The following is a 20,528-nucleotide window of genomic DNA, read 5'->3' as shown; positions in this document are numbered from 1 at the left end:
ATGTTGGTATGGAATTATCAGGATCATCATGTAAGGTTCGACTAACGGTGCCAACGGTTGAGCCAATCTTTAATAAGACTAACGGTTTTTAAATATATCTTTGGAGCAATGTTGTTTTGGACTGTAAACTGTTGTTTGATTTCTTGTTCTTTTATTTATTCCTATTGGTCAAAGTATAATAGTCCCATCTCTTCAGCTTTGATGAAAACATAGAGTACTTAGTTGAACCCACCTTGAGCAGTTGGTAGAGCTGGTATTCCACCAAGCTAACTATGACAAATCTCTCAGCTATGGATCTGGTAAAAAGTGGAAGTATGCTCATACTTGTAATTACATGCTCAGACTTACAGTAAACCTCTAGAAGTGGTGGTCGTCCTGGAGAGGCTGTGTTCCTCACACAGACTAGTCTCGTGCAGAGCAACATTATTTCTGTTGTCTTTGAGCCAGGCTGGGGAATTGAGAAAGTTTGCTTTCAGGTTTAGGAAATATGAAATCTGTTTCTGTACATTGATAGGCCATAACATTGGCCATTCGTCTGAACTGTATAGAACAAGATGACCAACACCTTATAGGCCATAATCTTCTAAGTGTTAAACATGTTTTATCTCATAATTAATCAGATATAGTTATTGTGGTCAAAGTTATTTGAAAGTTGATTTCCGATCAGTCTATTGGTGAACCAGTGCCTTTATGATGATTTGGGATATTTTATTTTTCAGTTTTGTTTGGTTTTCATGACAACAAGTTGAACTCTTAGTAAAAGTGAGAGTAGTGCTTGTTTTCAGAGGAAATCGTTGAATATTTCTAGATGAGTGGTGAATTCATGCCCTATGATGATTTGGGATTTTCAAAAGTACTGAACAACATTATAATTGTCTTCACTAAACTGAAGGTATCCAATGGCAATGAACCAAGAGTGGGGTATAAGTCGCCGAATAACCAGATCGGGATGGTTATGTCATCTTCTGATGACACTTGTTTAAAACGTGAATTAAATCTTGTAAACTGTTCAAAAGGGTATATATATATAATCTTTCTTTTCAAATGGCAGTGACCACAATGACACTGAATTCCAGAGGGAAAGAACCTCAATAAGTTGACAATATACTGTGTAGTCATATGTTAACAATGTCTACCTATTAAGTGATTATAGTCCGGTGACACAGGTGAAATCGGCAGGTAATTGTCTGTCACAGGTGAGGTGACTGGAGCGTGACCAGGGTGGAATGTTATCTCAATAATTTGATACAAGTGGAAACCTAACCCCTCTTCTCACGATAGCCAATGTGGCATGTTCCCTAAACACCTGACATCATAATCTAATATGTTGTGCATCAAATAAACTGTATGTGTATTCAAGATAATATTTATGCAGCAAAAAACAATCCAGTTTAACCTTCTCTTGAACTCATTCAGCAGGTGAAGTGTCTGACATATTCCTTTTGCTTTTGGACTTTTACTGTACAGGTATTTATTTCGCTCCGTTAAGCAAGACAGACAAATACTAGATGTAAACACAGGTCAAAGGCTGGCCTGGTGAGGGACCATTATAGTAGCAGGCTCTCCAACACTACCTGACAATACAGCCCTGCACTGAAGGAAACTTGATCACAGAAGTGCTAGCATCTTGCATAGTCTGTACACCTCTGGCAATACGGAATAAGGCAATTCCTTGGTCTGTATCTAGCCAGTCGATTCCATCGCCATGGGAAACTGGTAATGTTGCATTTTGGAATCTTTGCTTCAGCTGTAGGTATTGTCAGGCATGTAATTACAATGGCAGCTTATCCTTACATGTTGGGTGGAGGAGAGGGCATGTGTGAGAGTTGTGGGGGTAGTGTTATGTGAACTTGGTGGTGTGGGGTCCAGGCGGACCCCCTGCTCTCTACGTCATAGCTGGGTGTGTTGATGACCTTTATGTAATAGTTGGCACATACACTGGGGGCAAATATGTCTAGCTGATTATTTATCTCTCTATGTTCAAATTTGTTGAAAGTTTGGAGCATTATAAATTGTGAAGAATTATATGTATGTGATTAAGTTCATTTATGCATGTTTTGTGACATGTAATTTGGTCATTTTAGTTGTTTTTATATTTAACTTTTTTGGTAATTTTGAAAACACATGGGAAGTCTCCTGCTCCATGTAAGGTGTTTGTTTGGCACTGAGACTCTACAAACATATTAAATGTAAAACGCCTTATTTTATGATTCATGAAATAATGTGTGAAAGATAGACTTTATCGGAATATGGGGATATACTTGACAAAATGTCATCTCTACTGTTTCCATGTAAGTGGCATTTTGCAAGTAATCCAAATACTCGTGGGAACTTCTCCCAATGTTCTGTCATGTTAACCTTTAGACACATGACTTTTTAGTGCCTTGTAAAACTTGCAAGTATTCTCAGTTGTCTATAAGGTTGCTGTGTACCTCACATCTGTACTCAAGTTCAGAGGATGTTTAAACTGAAAAGAGATAACCCACTTTATCCTGTAAACAATTAATTCCAATCACACCTGTATGCAAAATGTTCCCGATTTGCTTGTACAGCTACAGGATGGCTTACCCTGCAGGGTTGTCCATGTCACTGTTGTTTACATCACATGTCAGCACTTCAGATAAGGAGACCTAGCTCTTTTAACATGGTTATTATCCAGACTGCTTTTAATTGACTTGGAGGGAGAGAGAGTAAAACACATGAGTTTCTGTGAGATGAACTTCAGTTTGGATGCTGAATGTAATCAGAGCAGCTGGTCAGTGTTTGTTTAGATGTAATGACAAACTATGTAAGGAATGATTCTAGTTGTGTGATATATAGGCTGTGTAATATATACTTCTCAGCTTAATGATTTCTGTCAAATGCTTTGCTCTTTAAAACCAATCAAGCTTTTTTCTGCATCTGTCTACTATCAGCATTTGGAGCTTGAACTAGTTTTGGTATCTGAAATGTTTTTAGTTTGAGATTTTTTCACCAAGAAAAATATCTATAAAATGATGGAAGAAATGTTTTCAGGTGTGTTGTATTTTCTTGCATAATATTTTCAAGATTGCAATACATGATTAGATCATTTGAATTGGTCCCCAGTCACCTGTGCTTGTTGTAAGAGCAGACTATATGGATCTGCTGGTGTTATTGTACCCTGAAGGTGGGGGGACATTCCTCCATCAATCAGTTGTCTTGATTTCATTTGATCTGGTCTTGATCATTTACATGCTGCCATGACATAGCTGGAATACATTGCCCAGTGCAGCGCTGAACAACAAGCAAACATCCATATATATCTTAGAAAATAATTATTTGTTTTGTAAGTAAAAACATGTTTGTCCAACTACAAGGTTTTTACTCCAGCAATTTAGTTACTTTAGATAATTAGGCAGCCCCTGTAGGGGCAAGTGTGAACCTTGAGACCAGTTAATATAACAATATTATTAATGTAGCTAGTAGTAGCTAGAAGAAAGTAGTACTGAAGTGGTCAACATTTGTTCTTTGATCATGTTTTCCCAAAACAGAAGTGATGTTGTTATTCTGGAAAGGGTAGTAACTTTGTTATGTAGGATCTATATGGATCCATATTGATGCGCATAGAAGCCTATATGTTTCACAGTTGTTAATTCATTTGGCATATGTTTTCCCGAACGAGAAGTGATGTAATTAATCTGGAAGTACTTATAATTTTGTTATTAATTATACATACATGGGAGTTGACTGACTATTAACGAAATCCAACTACATGACATCTGCTGTGCAGATTTTGGTTGATTGCAGGATTTGCAGAGCATGTATACTATCCAAGGATATCTGTGTAAACAGATATTTTCCAAATCTTTCCATGTTTTTAATCAAGGTGCTCAAGTTATTTAATGCACTTTGTGAGGTAAGACTCGTTATATTACAATATAGATCTTGATTATCGGTCAGATATTGACTGGAGTTACCATTTTGTTTGCGACAAATGCATGTGAAATGAGAGATGGAATTAGATTTGTCAGTAGGAGGGACATAACCAGTGAGAACCACTGTTGATCAAGCCACAAAATTCCAGCGTAGTTTGGCAAGGTTCGAAACTGGACTTTTGCAGTCAGTTAACTCACTTGCCTCGGGAAGATGGGATCTATATGGAGGCACAGAACTTTCATTAAGGAAGATAGACTTATAGGACCAAGTTGTGCGACCAGCATTATGGGGATCAACTATAATACAGATAGATATTAGTGAGGTCCGCTGTCAGCTGATTTGGTGATGTTGAAATAGTACAGGATAAAAAGTTTCTGTTAGGAAGATCATGGGGCATTCAGGAAAAGGTTGGGAATGGAGCTGCTGCCAAATGTGACTGAATTGCTCTAACACCGTTTGGTTAGAAATAAATTCACATGCAAAGTCAAGGATTTTTCATTTCCAAGTAGTGTTTTAAGTTACAGAGGTTCCTTGGATCCTTGAGGTTTGCTCCTATAATATTTTAATCTAGGGACCCCTCAATCTCTAACAATCAACACTTGGGTTATGACAGCGGCTTTCAAGCTTAATGTTGAACACTGTCAAGTTTCAATGTCAGTCCTGTAAGGTCTGACAAAGTAGGAACTAGCTGCCAACTGTATGCGTCAGTGACCTGGAAGAGCTGGTCTTGGTGCATCTACCTGGTGTGCTTGTACAGCACAAAAACACCTGTATAAGCAGCTGTCTTGTGCACTATGATCACTTTACTGCCACCTCTCAGCCAATAACTTACTCCACTGTCACTTTGAGGAGCTTCACACGGGATAACAAACTTGCATTCTCTCCTATCATTTGGCGATATAAACTCGGCAAAAGAGCAAGCATGTTAACATTCATGTTCTCTGTTTCAGTCTCTCTATTTATTGTGCCATGGAATTTGTGGTCTCTGTGTCATGTTGGAACGTGGCTTTGAAGTGATTGCAGAAATTATTAGATGTTGACTAATTTCATGAGCTGTTCACATTTTGAGTTTTTTAAGATGTTGGTTTACAGAAGAACAGGAAATAATAAATACAAACTTTATCCAATATTTCCAGTGGTTGAATGTATAATGACATATTTCCAAAGCTGAACATTATATAAATCTGTCATGTCGATGCCTATCACGTTGCAATATGGCACTTCTAATTCACTGATTCCATGAATCATACTGTCAGATGCCCATGGCTGAATGGGGAGAACAAGAATCTAAGATGGGGAGGCTGATAATAACAGGCCAAAGTGAGAGTGTTGTTTTTGAGATCTGTCATCCTATGATATTGGATAATAAACACCTGAATGTTGGTGGTTGTCTGAGGCAGTGTTGAGTGAGATAGGATGCGACTGTTATGAAGAGGGTTCCCTCCACTCAGATTGTTTAGGTACAGACAGAAATAATGTTCCCCTGCGAAGATGAGGGGCGGATGATTTTGGACTAGTTCCCACTAACTAGTGGAATGAGCAAATATCTCAAGTTTTCCTTTCAATGCTTTTTCCATCTGTCAGAAAATGTGAGATTGAGCTGCACTTTCAATGGTGGTTGATTGTTAGGGGAGAGAAACTGTTAGAAGTAGAGCTGCCGATTAAGAAACTGTAGCTGAGCTGTGGACTGGGAGGAAGTGGCAGACTACACATGGCCACCTGATATGACCTCCAGCAGACACACTGTAATTATGTTTTTGTTTGAAACTAGAGAACCGGATATTTTTTATGTTTGCACTGAAGGAATGTTCAGGACATCTTGTAAAAGTTTTTGTTCTATTTTGCAGGCTGTCAAAGGAGGTGGATGCAACTGAGGAGGGGGCTGCTGCAGATGACAAATTCTCTTCAGTGACATCTGCTGTGAGGAAGCAGACGCACAATTCCTCTGATAACCTTCAAGGTGAAAATAATAACTTGGAATTACAGGTGACAGATATATTGGATGAGTTTGAATCTTCAGGTGGTTCTGAATCTTCGGATACACAAATGAGAAAGTCAGCTCTAGGACTGCGGAGGTCTGAGTTCGATACACGCCATGTGGATGATTATACAAACAGGGACAGGTCAGAGAAACGGAGACGCTTTATTACAAGAAATGCACAGGCTGTTAAGGATTCGGATAGTTTACCAGGATCAACGGAGAGTGAAAGTATGTTTGAAACAGCCCCGTCTGCTCCATCAAGTACAGAACCTGTTAGACGAAAAGTTCGGAAAGACAAAAGTGCTCTACGCAAGTCCTGTCTCAACAGACATGAGGATGACAGTAAGTGATATGAGATTCCTACTAGTGTTAACTTATTGAAACTGAGAACAGTAGTTTAGGTTTGTTTTTCTCAACAGACATGAGGATGACAGTAAGTGATATGAGATTCCTACTAGTGTTAACTTATTGAAACTGAGAACAGTAGTTTAAGTTTGTTTTTGTGCTACTTGTGATTTACCATTTCCTTAAAGTCAGTCTTTGACGAAATAGTCAGTTGCCTTTGAAGATGATGAAAAAAGAACATCTCTGAGACTCCCATCAATATATATGTTTTGAAATGTCACATACATTGTCAGCATGTGAAGATAGAATTTCATCTCCCACATGCTTGAATGCTTTTTTTGCTTTCACTGTCTGTTGGAGAAATTTCATGAACCATTACTCTCCAGGAATACAGGAGTAATTATGCACAGATGCCTTGCTCATAAAACTCAGGACACAACCTGAAGCCATCCAGCCCAGAATCGGGAGCCATCTTTATTATCAGCTTCAACACTTTACTTACATTGTGCATTTGTTTAGGTTAGCAGCATCCCACCTCTGACATGTTGACTATCAAGCATAAGTACCGCATGCTAATTTCATTATCAGGATTATGTTATAATTAGAAATAAATTCCTTTACATGGTGTAAAAAACAACACTCAAGTAAAGAGCATCAGCCTAGTAATGTGTGAAGGGCATATGCTGCTCCTTTATCAGAGAGATTGTGCAGCACATTCAGGTTACCTGATATTACAGAAGGGAAATGGCTTTATGTTGAAGGAAAATCCAGGAAGGAAACCTCCACAGCTGTTTTCATCTGTCTTATTCTCATCTCCCAGGCATTGTACATTCTTTGAATCTGATGTAGTTTCCCATAGGCTAGAGTTTCATGGAACTGGGAACTGAGTGGGTACATGTAACTAGATTATCAATAAGATGCATGCATGTGTTTACAGAAGACTCAAGCAGTTTTCCTTTTTCCTTTTGCTATTTTTTTTAATTTTGTGTACAAAAAGCTCCAGAAGAATGTCTTGTCATAATGTCAAGTGTATTATATACCGTATAGTGCTGTGTATAAGGTGAGTTTTTCGTACCTAGAATTAGGGGGCTTTCAAGGGTGATCGTCTTATACACAGGGTTGAAAAGTTTTGATGTTTTTTTCCCCCCAACACAAAGACATTACTGTGAGCATGTAACACCAGAAATATCATGTCAACAAATGCATACTGAAGTACGCAAACTAATCATGTAGTTATACTGTCTGGTTATAAAAAGTGTTCATTATATATCTGGACTTACGTTTGTAATCTATTTTATTAATTTTGTTATTTTTATTCAAAATTTCATTCAATACTGTTAATATTCATTTTGGCGAAATTGTATGTGAAGTGATCGAAGATCACACGACTCACCATTATTAACAGCAGCCACAGTCATATTACCGCTATTGATCGATGTCTTAATTGAAACAAACTTTAGTGGATAGAGAATGGATATACATATCATAAATGCCATACTTAGACTCGCTGAAAGTCATATTTGTTGTAGTTTGACTATTATATGTCAACATAAAGTTTTCACTATCGCGAGCGCGGGAGCCTGACAGTGATTGGTCAAATTGTCCATGCGATCAGCGATCAGCTGTACCAAAGTGCCATGCTTATGGTTCTTAATTTATTTTGAATATATATATAAAAATACTACTAAAATAATAGGATATTGGAATAAATAATAGTTTTAGATACAATTCTTTCAATCATTGTATCAAAATCCTTTAAAGTTATGTTATTGGGTAAAAATTATTAACCAAATCACCAGTAGATTCCGAGAAACGTGTACAGCTGATTGCTACTTATGGCTTAGTTTTTACGAGAAAATATACACGGTAATCTTAATCTCTGCGTATAAAACAATGCCTATCAGAACAGGAAATACAATTTAATCGGTCAATCTTCATGTCTTGTGTTTTTTATCTCAAATTTTAAATTTCTATTGACCAAGTTTAATTGTTATGATCTGTTCATGTCCCTGAATTCGCTGAAGGGATACAATGTATTTTTTTCTGCGGAAGACAAACACGTTTTTATTGCAAATGTAGGGATTGTGTATGCGCTGGTGACGTGCTTCATTCCATTTCGCTTTATAGACGTGGTATATATATATTAGCATCGATTTTAAAGGCTTGTACAGGGGTGTTGTCTTATACATGGGGTCGCTTTGTAGATAGTGATTTAGTTGATATGTCATCGTGTGAGAGGATGTATTGTGGTCAGTGTGTTATTGTCAGTATATAAACATAAGGTCACAAGAATAGAGTATGTTTTGGAATGTATGCTGTGTAGTGTTAGATTCAATAGAAGTTGAGGGAGGCCAACAGTTTTGTTTGGATATTTTTGCAGGTACTTTAGAAATGTTAAGTTACATCAACACCGACTCTGCCTATATCCTTAGCTCAGCAGGCATGTTTTCGCAACAAGACAACCAGAACGTATGAAAACATAATGAAAATGTGATTTTCTAAATGCTGACCGGTTTCTCTTTTCAAGAGAGCAACTAATCCGGGATTAAACATATGAATTTTCACTCTGTTTTTCGACAGTTCATTATTCGTAATTATTTCCCCTTTCATGCCATTATAGACGTTCCACATCATCTGTTTTGGCCAACACACTGAAAGGCTGCAATTTATAAGATATGGCTTCTCCTAGACTAATGACACAATTCTACCTTATTTACATATATAATTTTTGAAGATAGTATCTATTAATATGATTATGTAAGGGACTAAATGTTCATAACTGGCTTGTTCTCCTAGGAGGTAAAGAGTCTGGCATTTTGAGAGCTCATTTTTCATTATGTTTAATCCCGGGTTGTTTGTTCTCCCACAAACATACCAACATTTGGAAACCTGAAAAATTATGTTTCAGTATATTTTTGCCATGGATAGGATATTATCTAAAGCACTAGTAAATGTTTATTTGTTCAATTACTTAAACTTTATTTCACTGACAGAGAATGATTTTGTACACTCCTAGCTGAGCTGTATAACTATAAGAAAATAATTTACAGCGGATCACTTGCCCTGTGGGGTGAATTAGGCGTAACATGTAAGTCTGTTGGGCAACTGCGTATGAAGTCATGATGTTCTGTCCCAGACTCTAATCTCTGAGGGAATATTCACAGACTCCTGCCAGCCAGCCATGTCGTGTGGTGTGTTGTCTTCAAGGCTATTGTTTCCAGGACCCTCGCCAGACTAAACACAATGGCTTGATCTGTTTGTTGTTGCTTTCTGGAAAAGTAGAATGGGAGTTTGGGGTGCTGTCATGGCCTCAGTGAGTTTGAGGATGGTTCAATGTGTTTTGTTATGTAACATCTTTTTAGGCAGCTAACTTACATGGATAAAAGTGATGAAGAGATTGTTAAACTGTTATTTGGTTATCAAAATCTTTTTGAGTTTCTGTTTGCCTAGAAGGTAGAAGGTAGACATTTATTGTTTTTTTTTTAAACTACTAAAAAAAAAACAAATTTGTTCTTGACATCAGTATTTTTCCTTTTCAACAGGTAATTTAATCAAGTTATGCAGAATGCTTGATGAAATAGAAGTATCAAGTAAACTTGGTTATTGCCAGTCGCAAATGTCAGTATTTTGATGATTTACATAACAGATCCTGCACACAATATCATCAAGTAAAATTAATCAGCTGTACAGTCCAATGTCTGTCAGGCAATGACACTATTCCATGAGCCTGTGTATAGATGGAAAACATAAGTAAGTTGCTGTCGGACACTATCCATGTTATGTTTTATTCCTAAACATTGAATTTATTATATTCTTTTAAGCTACTTGAGAAATGCATATATACACAGGTAGTAATGCTTCACAAAAAACATTTCATAGCGCAAATCTATGAGACATTCAATGTGCTATAGCAGTAGTACGTAGTTGGTATTTATAGAGCTTGTGTCTGAAATGTTAGTTATGTCAAAGTAGTCTTTAGCCATATGACTAGGCCATGGAATACCCTTCTGCCTTACACTGACATCTCTCTGTGCATAGAGTACATCAGTGCAGTGATATACTATCAGTAATATTCCTACAGATTGGACGACACTATCAGTGTAACTTGCCTAGCTGTCTTTGATGTCCTGGATCTCATTGGCAAGAAGCCCCATCTCTGTGGGATGCTTTTGTACAAAAATAAACATGACAAACTATCTTATTAGCTAAATGATTTTTGATTGAGATAAATGTCAAGTGTATGGTGATTTATGTTTGCTACCCACTGCCGCAGGCCTTGGAACCCCCTCTCTGTGAGATTGCTAGAGGATCTCTGTTAAAGCAGCTAAGACCACTCCATAATAATGTATTTGCCCTTTGGTAAAAGTGGATTAGGAACAGATAATGAATTAATTGTTGCCTGATATACTTAGATATAATTCCCACCCACAGTATGCTCAGAATTAGTAATGATTGAAAAGGTGCCCCAGAAACTTTTTAAGAAGAAAGTGTTTATATGGTCAGGCAGGCAGTGATAGGTGTTTTTATGGATAAAGTTTCAGTGTGTGTAATTATGTAGCTGAATAAGTTCCAATAATAAACTAAATATATGTCATTTCCATGGCAATTTTTCAAATTGATTCCCAATTCATTCTGATGAACAAGTTTTGAAATTGACATATATGGGTATTATGAAGATAGCTAGACCTTGTAAATATAGATGTCATTATTAGGTTAATGGTATTTTCAACTTCTTACATTTAAAAGGACTGAACATCTGTCAAAGGAGTTTTCTTTTCATTCTGTGTAGATAGTGCTAAGATACTGATGCTGGTTGGCTGATGTGGAACAGGGAGGTTGTGATGCAGGCATGAATGGCTGTATGTTGAGCAGGTGTAGTGGTCAGATTGTCTGAGGTGGGCTATACCAGGTTTAGAATCTCATTGATTGGGATTACAGGAGGCAGTGAGGGGGGTCTGGAACATTAGCAGACTAAAGATAGGCTGCGCCCTGTAATTAAGCTTTATGTTCTATACAGACAAAATACCTCAGTCCTATAGGGTACAATCAAAATAACACCCTTGGACAGAAGCAAATTTGGAAGTTTGGAGACACTGGAGATCATTTAGTAGGCTTCACATTTGTAAAACAAATTGTCAGTTGATGAATGTTATAAGTGTATTCTCAAAGGATGTTTGTTATGTATTTTTCTGTTCATGTTTTCAAGACATTTTGTTGTCATCAGTTGTCCATTGTACACATTGTTAGTTCTTATCATCTTGAAAAAAGTCTTGAAGCTATTCAAGCTTTCCTTGTGTTTTGTATTAAAATTCAAAGGTGGTGAACAATACTGAACATTCTGTCTCTCTACAAGTGAGAATGCTGTTTGACACTGCCCCCAGCTAGACTGCCCTTCTTCCTGCTCTGTAAATGCAAACAGTAAACCAGCTCCTGTGTAGTGATTGTATACTTCAACATAGTTTCTTTCAATATGGTTATTTAGAGTAATCTAATGTTGAAGTCATCAGCAAGTAAGTGATTGTCTCAACAGAGAGACATGTTTCATGAAAGTTGCAGAGACATCTGATCCTCCTCTGTGAAGGGGGAAGCAGATAACAGAGCCACAAATCATCCCAACGAGTAACACGTTGACCATTAAAACTATTGTGTATCGCTGTTAACAATATGGTCGAGCTTACCAGACAACACGAATATGATGCTTTGATTTCCCTTACAACCTATGGTGATGGTGGTATCCATTTTCAGGTATTAAAATCTAACAAAATACATGCAAATCTGAAAGCATATGGACAATGTGAAAACAAACTTTGTGTATATTTGGGGAGCATTTAACTAGCTGTATAAGAACTAATTTAGAATGCCATAATGTCATCATACAATGGTATCGTCACATGCTTCAACTGAAGAATCTAACTTGGAAAATGAATCTTGCAAATTGTCACCAGTGAAGAAAATATACCTATGCTGTATGCCATGATTAATTGCTTATACATGTATAGTTTTTGTCAGTTTTCTGCATGCACTCACATCAGCTTTCCTGAGTAGTGTGAAAGGTGTTTTGTGATGTGCACTTACTGCTTTGAGAGATGCCTTTGTAGTACGGTCATTGATGTTATGATCTTGGATGAATTAAAGCATCTTAATGTATTCAAAGATAGCTAGTCATAACTTTCAATTTTATGGTTCAGTTACAGATGGATATTCTTTTTTTATCCCAGATAACTACAAATGCAAACAGAGTAATGTGGTCAAACAGCTACAAGCTGCGTTCTCATTCATTTGCCTCCAGCTAGCTTGTGGTCTGACATCAATCTCATGTTTTTTTTGCGGAAGTAATGCATAAAAAGTGGTTCCTGCCTGCTGAGCACCATGTGGCAATGCCTAAACGCTCTCAATGTGGAGATTCTGACTGGGCCAAGAGAAAAAATTGACAAAATGTGGAATTATTTAGCTTGTCTCCAAAATTTCTTAAATTGTTTACCAGAGTGTGAGATGTAGCCTCATTGCTGTCCAAAGTGAGGGTGAATCAGGGAGAATTTGGCAGGCCTCCTTCCTCTCTTTTATGCACTGATAACTGGCTTTCCTCCTGGGAGATTGCAGCGATGTGATTAAAATATTTCTACCAGTCATTAATAATACTGGTTTCCTTCATGTGTATAAGTATGAAAACAAAATGGCTGATTAGGCATACCGGGAAGCTGTGGATGATTTAGGCTAGAGACCACCTGAGATGCTATTCTTAAACAAATTAACTCTTAAATACAATCTTGGTTCATGATGCTGTACAGGTGTGTCTTAACCCTTCTTGTACTTTTTAGTCTAGGCTTGACAAATTATAAACTCCCCTAACAAAGACATGAAAATCATATTAGAAAAATAACTCTCATGAAAAATATGAAACTAGAAGAGCGCATATAGGATATTTTGCTTCATGTCCGGTGAAGAAAAAGTTAATGTCTTATGGGTTATAAATATATTGATTTGAAGGGATCAATGTGGAGAGTTGAGTTCCATTTTGTTGTGTTACGTAGGGCTAATAAGGCAGCCTATGTCTCACTGACTTAACCAGGCTGAAGTTGATGGATGGACAGACATTGTCATCATGTTGTTAAGGCTGGAGTTGACACACAGCATAAGCATACTTGGCTCAAGGAATTTCCCTGACAGACATGCTGCAGTAAAACTCCTCAAATAGTCACAGAAACACTATATATGTTAGGGGGAGCGATGCTCCACTATTTGGTGCCCATGTTTGGGTTAGGTACAGGCGTTATAATAACAGTGACTTGTGTACAACTGAGACATTGTTTCTGTGTAAACAGGGCAATCATCAACTGATAGATTTATAGACATGATAGCATTTGAGATCACACAGGCTTTTTATGTTAATCTTGCTGGGACTGCATATTGGCCTAGCCTTCCTGGTTGTTGGGCGTGTCTTCACTGAGACAGGTCCTCATGTAGCTATTGGGACAGTATAATAGACTTGGAGATTATGCATTTATTGACTTTTTTGTTTGATAATACAGATAAAATATTAATTTGCTAGTGAATCCAGAGGTGTCCATAAATTATTAACTGTTTTAAAGTAATAAAAGTATTGAACATGTTGTGCATGTAAGATCGATCAGGGCATGCCTGCTTAGTGACTTGGTGTGAGAGCTGTATGTCCCCAGTTCTGGGTATGACTAGGTCCCTACCAACTGATCATGATCAGCCGTGCACATTAACTCTTTCATCCCTGGCTGCCCCAGAGTTATGTCCCTTGAAACCCTGCAGTCCCTGACACTCACAAGGCCTGCACACTGGCCTCCCTGGCAGTATTATGGAAAATCACACTATCATTTTTGATGCACTTTTTCTACCAGAAACTTGCTTTTAATATAAATTTTTCATATACCATTGTAAAGAGGATTAAGTATACTGTAATATTCTTTGTTTTTATTGTCTTTAACCTTTGTTATTTTCTAATTACAGGTGTTTACAAGTGAAATAAAACTTGAAAACACTGAAAAAATGAAAACAGACAATGAATTTTGGCTCAAATTGTATTAAAAATCACAAAAATAAATCACAGATACAAGGTAAACATAACACAGTGGTCTTGTCATCTTGGACGGCACAGGTAATCCCAGGTATTACAGGTAAATTCTCTTCATGCACATCTGTAAACAAATAAACAAGTTTACAACTCTTGGTACTGACTTTGTTTTCTATACTGATGTCACATATTACTTATGATACACTTACAGCCTCTTAGGTAAACTCGTTAACACAGGTAAACTTGTTAAGGCAGGTAAACTCGTTAACACAGGTAAAAACACAAATATTTGATTTATTTTGTTCTTTTTCAGGATTTGAAACAAAAATTAAGTTTTTAAGTTTTTAAATAGTAATTTATCACATTACCTGAACATTGAACCACAGCTACTATAAGAATGACATCACAGAGAAGATATCACAGATTGATCTGAAAGGAGGGAAAGATTGTAAAAGGACAGAAAGGTCGTAAATTCAAGTTCTGCAAATATACAAGTTGTGATAACATATTTACAATACACTGCTATTTACAATTGCATAATAAATTAAATCAGTACTTTATTACATCAATTAATAGATAAATAATTATTACAGTTACTAAAATTTAAATTAAGATGTAAAAAACAAGAAAACAAACATGAATATGGAAATAAATTTTATTCAAATTGAGCGAAATATAAGGACATACGACAAACCGGCAAACTACAATTCGGATTGCGATCAGAAAATTAAATTTTAAAAAAAAGAAAGAGATACGTCATGCCACTCACCTTTGTTGTTGTTGTGATCGCTCGTTCACCTGTAGGCTGCATTCTCATTCATTGCACTGATAATCTGTTCAAACACAGAATCATTGTAAAACAGTTGGAAAAAATCAATAGCACGATACTTCACTCACCGTGTCAATATATAATCTTGAGTCCGGTCGCCTCTTCAAAATCCCTCATGTCTCCACCGTTGTGGTCCCTCTGCCACTCCCATTCTTGAAAGTTGGCGGGGGGGGGACACCTCGTCGAAACCGTCAAAATCTTCACCAAAATATTCGCGAAATTCCCTTTCCCCTTCGCGTAAATTATTCAAATCAAACACATTTTTATTCCCGATAGAGTCGTTGTTAGTCATCTGATCGCTATCCGAATTGTAGTTGACCGCCATTACGCTAGATTTACGATTCAAGCGAGAAAAATACCTGTCGGGAAAACAGGTGACATATCCGCGATTTTCGCGCCAAAAAGACTGGGAAATTCCATCGAATGACGTGTCATTATGTGTAGATCTCGTTTCCATATTTAGAACGAGATTACACACGAGAAAAGAAGTAGAAAGAGCGATTTTGTAAACACGGTCGTGCCACCCGATTTATCGGGCAGCCGTGTGTGGGGCTTGGACAGTAGCCGCCCAATTTTTCGGGCAGCCGGGTACTGGGACACGGTTTATGCTGCCCGATAAATCGGGCAGTCGGGGCGAAAGGGTTAACCTAAAACATCTACAAGCCCACAAGGACTTGTATGTAAACACATAAGGTCTGCAAGCCCACAGGATACCTTCAACATTGCCTGTATAATTGTTGATGAAATGGATTGGGTGGTCAAGCTCAGTGGCTTGGTTGACTGCATGTCATCAACATTGAATGTTGCTCATAATATCAATAACTGGTTTCTTGTGTCCAGATTCAATTGTTCACTGTCTAACGTCATATGGCTTGACTATTGCTGTGTGGCATCGAACAAAGTTGGCATGATACGTGACTGCGATCATTCTGGAGTGACAGTGGAGAAGTCACTATTTTGATCTGTTGAACAGTGTTCAAGAGTATGATTTGTTAAAGAATCCAGTTCATTTGGAAACTGGGAGCAACTTAACATGCAGCTATGGATTTTCTATTAATATTGGTGAAAGAGTCAGGATGTAGAACTCTCTTATTCATTTATTCCTTAAAAACTGACAGAACATATGATGCTTGCATTGAAAGAAATTCATTTGAAGATAGCTCTTATTACCTCCATGTTCCAGGACTGTAAATGGGTTGGGGAAAAACATTAGTCTGTGACTATAATTTTAGGTTTTGTGTGCACTTGAAGAGGGCACGGGGCACAGTCGTCTAGGGAGCCGCAATTTACTGTGCAGTGTTGCGTCCTCTGGGCACAAAAGAAACCTATGATTGTTCGAATCTTGGTTGGCTCGGATTATGTTTCTAGGTTTGTCCACACCATAACCATGCTCGTTGGTTTCACCAAAGTGGTAAATGTCTGAGACATGCTTTACTTTTGGCTTTTCTCACACATTGAGGAATACAGTTCATAGCGATGTTACAACCAACTCACTCACTCTGAATGTTTAGGATTTCTGGTGTGTTAGTGACTCTAGGATAGGAATACCTTCCTCTTTACATCAAGTAACACAAGCAAACTAATTAATTCACACATATTTGCAATATAACTTACACAGGACAGTATATTAAATGTGTCACTGCACAACTGGGAGTTTGAACGACAGACTTCTTCATAATGTACGTGGCATAAGCATTCCAATATACTTTCGAGTACAAAACCCTTGTCGCATAACCCCTGAGTTGACACAAGGCATTTAAATGTTGTCATTATAACACAAGTACTACGCTTCAAAACATTTACAACGCTGACGCGGATTTTATTGGCTGTTGACTGCCCCATTTTCATCAGTATTATTGCTGAATTCTATACAGGTTTAGTCCCAGACGTCATGCAGTGTTCAATTATCCTACACAAACAGTGTTCTTTGTGACTGAGCTTGGAGAGATGTATCTACCTATTGCCAACTTTATATAGGTAAAGCCAGAGTTGTAGATGAGCTTAACTCTCATTTGAACAAGTGCACTCACTGACCACAAACAAGATACGCTCCACTTATCAATGATATGTGTTTCACTTCAACCTGATATCCATAACAATGACATGGGCACATCAATAAAAGTTCATTTATAAGGTTTAGGAATCAATAAAAACACAATCACCTTGTCTGTTACTCTGTGTTGTATAAGGAGTGGGACAGCCAAATGGTTAAAGTGTTTTCTTCTCATGCTGAAGACCTGGGTTTTATTCCTCCCATGGGTACAATGTGTGTACAACTTTGGATTTGCAGATAATTCTACAGCTTGCTGACATAAAACACACACAGTTCTTAGTATGCATATTCAGTTAGTTAGAGGAAGTGGTCTAGTGGACATGCAACGTCTGCATGGAGATTGGAAGTTTGGTGGTTCAAGCCCCCGCCACAAAAGACTTTAAAAGATGGCTCTTGTTGTTACCCTGACTGGCGCTCAACATTTATAAGTGGATAAAACATGGACTGATGATTATGGAGTCAGTATGCTGTGTCTGAGTGAGGTGTCCATGGTAAACTGTGTCATGGTGTCAGCAGACTGGGACTTTTAGTCAGACTGGACCAGTATGCACACACAAGACATGAACAAGATACCAACACATCCACATGTGCATGCATGTCACAATATTTTTAGATGAAACGTGCTATACACGTCTGTTTGGTGGTGAACTCGTGCCTTTAGATGATGTTGGATGTTGAAAAATACTGAACAGAATTATTTTTTTTTCCTTTTTTTTTTGACCTGAGCGTATTCAATACAATGAACCCAAAGGTATAAGTAACCACACCCCCATTCATGTCTTGGATATTATACCATATTTTACCTGGCAAACATAGTGTGATATGGCCTTGTGAGTGTTTGACACATATCAATGAAGCCTTTGGAAGTTTCTCAATATTGGAGAAGGCCTCATACATATATTACCCAGAGATGTGGTACTCGAATCTGAAATTGAGTGCAATAGACACGGATTGGACTTGTTGTTGACAGAAACTTTTAGCTTTCTATCTATATTGAATGTAGTGTTGGTTTATGGATCTAGATAGGAGCTCCTGAGCTGGGTATTGAGGGAGGGGTTGAGGATGAGTGCGGGCACACATCGTCTTTTTCACCAACCCAAAGAGGGACGACACACATATTGTTTGCATGCTTCTGGAGCGACATTAATAGGGACTTGAATAAAGAAGCCCTGTTTGGCGTCTTTTCTTCGGTTTATCAGCATAAAGCTCACAAGCCTTGAATGAGGCCAGGCGAAAATGTAAACATTCAGTCTGCACAAATTTGAAATATTTTTTGTTAATTTGACACAGGTCTACTTGACAGAAAGACTATTGCCAACTACACATGTTTATTTCAGAGGATCAGATACTGAGTTTGCACTTGAAAATGGGTGGATAGAGTGTTGCATAATTGGAAAAGTTATGACTTATAAACTTTGCTGGCTGTTCCGAGATAGCCAGGGAGGTGAAACTCCAAACAACTCCGAACGAAAGGCAGCTGTACAGGGTCATACACTGGAGACATACACTTCCTCAGCATAGTCTTACACATGGCTACGTAATTGAAAGTGGCATATGTTATATGGAAAGCTTTGAAAATGAAATAATTGGCCTGGATTCAAATTGAAGAGGTGAATGATCCTGTGAGTTCTGTCTTCAAAGAGGGACTAATTTTCAAGACGAGAAAGTTATTTGAAAGCGGGTTGTATTTCAAAGAGGATGAAAAGTGTTGGTGTGATTTGTATGCTGTATTCATCGTAAATAGCCGTATCAGACCTTTATGCAGAGCTGGAAAGGGACTGTGGCTTTTATTGACTGTCTACCTGCTGGTAGGTATGTGAGTAGACGTATGCCGTGCTGTCACCAAATACAGGGAGGTGAAGACGTGACTTGAGCTGAATTGTTAGTTTCACGAAAGGAGTTGTTCAGTTGCTCACTGGATGCTACATGTGATGGAGTTATCTTATAACACATGTATTTTGTGTCATTGCTAAGGATTTGGCCCAAACAGTACATGTTAATTTTTTGTGACTTCCTTGAAGACACTCCTTGCTTGATCACATGTGTTTCCTGACATTGGATGTCATGCATGTACATGTATCAAATTTAATGAGTGTGAAGTCCTGATTTCATGAACTTACTAGAGACTAAACAGTCGTTAACATAGGTGTCACTTTGCATTATCTCAGTCTGAATAAGACAGTTGAGTATTTTTCTGGTAGTTTCTTAACTGACAGCTAAATTGTGACGTGAGTGTGAGCACACTCCTTTGTATATCCTGTTGTATGTTGCAAGATGTAGGCAAGCTCTATTGAAGCACTGAAGCATGACAAGTTCAGTTAATGTTGTGACAGACGCACGCTTGGGCATTAAGCAAATGTTCGCATTCAGGTGACAACATCATTAATCACTCACAAATTTCATTTCATGAAAATCGGATCCTTTGTGGGGCCATAAGTCAGAGTTCATCTTACCAAGGCACACTGCCTCTACATTTAAGGATGGTCATTTCAATCCAGTTACTTTCACAAGTTGCTGGAAAATTTATTTGAAATAAGATCCTATACAAGGAGTCAACAGGTCTGGACATTTTTCATTTCATACCTGGATTAGTGTCACGACAGCAGGACAGTGATTGGAGAATTTGTTTTTTCTGTATCGCTTTCCTGCTCACTTAGTACATGTGAGGATGTATTGATCATACTGCATTGAAAGCATCTGTTGTGGGATTCACCGACACCAACGTGACAAAGACAAGGTTGAGTCATCCACAACCACACGGACTAGACTTTTGGATTTCACCCAAATTTGAGGGTAAATTGCCAACCTGTTAATAATTCACTGTTGGTGAATCAAGGAAAGATCCATCCTCCCCAGGGTCCAGCCTTGCGATCAGTTACAGTGGACAATACAGCAGTGGTAACAACCCCTCTTGGCTGTTGTTGTGCCTCGGCACAGAAAGAGACAATTGTGCTGTAGTCAGTGAGGTGGAACAGCCTGCACTGGGGTGGGCTCAAGACTGCCCATGGAACTAGTTATGTTCCAGTGATATGCACAAGCTACACAGGGATATGTACGCGTGAGACGAACATGTCATATTACAACATGTTGTCTAAAAGGGAATATACCACTCTCTCAGCCCGACAAGGTGAGTCTTACTCATTTCTTTATCTAAATCCCTGTCATGTTTGTTGAGGCGTCCCTGTCTGTCCATGTTGAGAGACAACATGGGTAGTATCATGTCCGCTGACAGATATACAGCCTTATTCAAGTTAAATATTAATTACAGCTTGTCCTTTGTTATCAACAGTTTCATCTCCATTGTGCCAGGAGAATATTATGACATACTGTGATATTTACAAAGCTGTAGGTGTGGTTTAGAATTAATTTCTGTGACACACCT

General features: G+C 38.0%; 1 protein-coding gene and 1 long non-coding RNA gene across 7 annotated transcripts in view; one reads left to right on the top strand and one right to left on the bottom strand.

Annotated features, from left to right (window-relative positions):
• The window catches only part of LOC124152171 (supervillin-like), a 180,564-nt gene that overhangs the window by 78,166 nt on the left and 81,870 nt on the right, over positions 1-20,528 (top strand). For all 6 annotated transcript variants that reach the window (XM_046524995.2, XM_046524998.2, XM_046524997.2 and 3 more), the window contains exon 5: positions 5,745-6,220. In XM_046524995.2, the coding sequence (XP_046380951.2) occupies positions 5,745-6,220 (476 nt within the window). The remainder of the gene's footprint in view (positions 1-5,744; positions 6,221-20,528) is intronic.
• LOC125372438 lies at positions 14,346-18,575 on the bottom strand. Its single transcript, XR_007218136.1, has 3 exons — positions 15,034-18,575; positions 14,633-14,693; positions 14,346-14,388 (listed from the first exon to the last, which is right to left on the bottom strand). It is a non-coding gene; the product is annotated as an uncharacterized LOC125372438 (long non-coding RNA).

Source organism: Haliotis rufescens, unplaced genomic scaffold (genome assembly GCF_023055435.1).
Source record: "Haliotis rufescens isolate VD_foot unplaced genomic scaffold, xgHalRufe1.0.p SCAF_4, whole genome shotgun sequence".
Taxonomy (NCBI): Eukaryota; Metazoa; Mollusca; class Gastropoda; order Lepetellida; family Haliotidae; genus Haliotis; species Haliotis rufescens.
The sequence above is the reverse complement of the archived record's forward strand: the minus strand, read 5'-3'. Positions and strand labels throughout refer to the sequence as shown.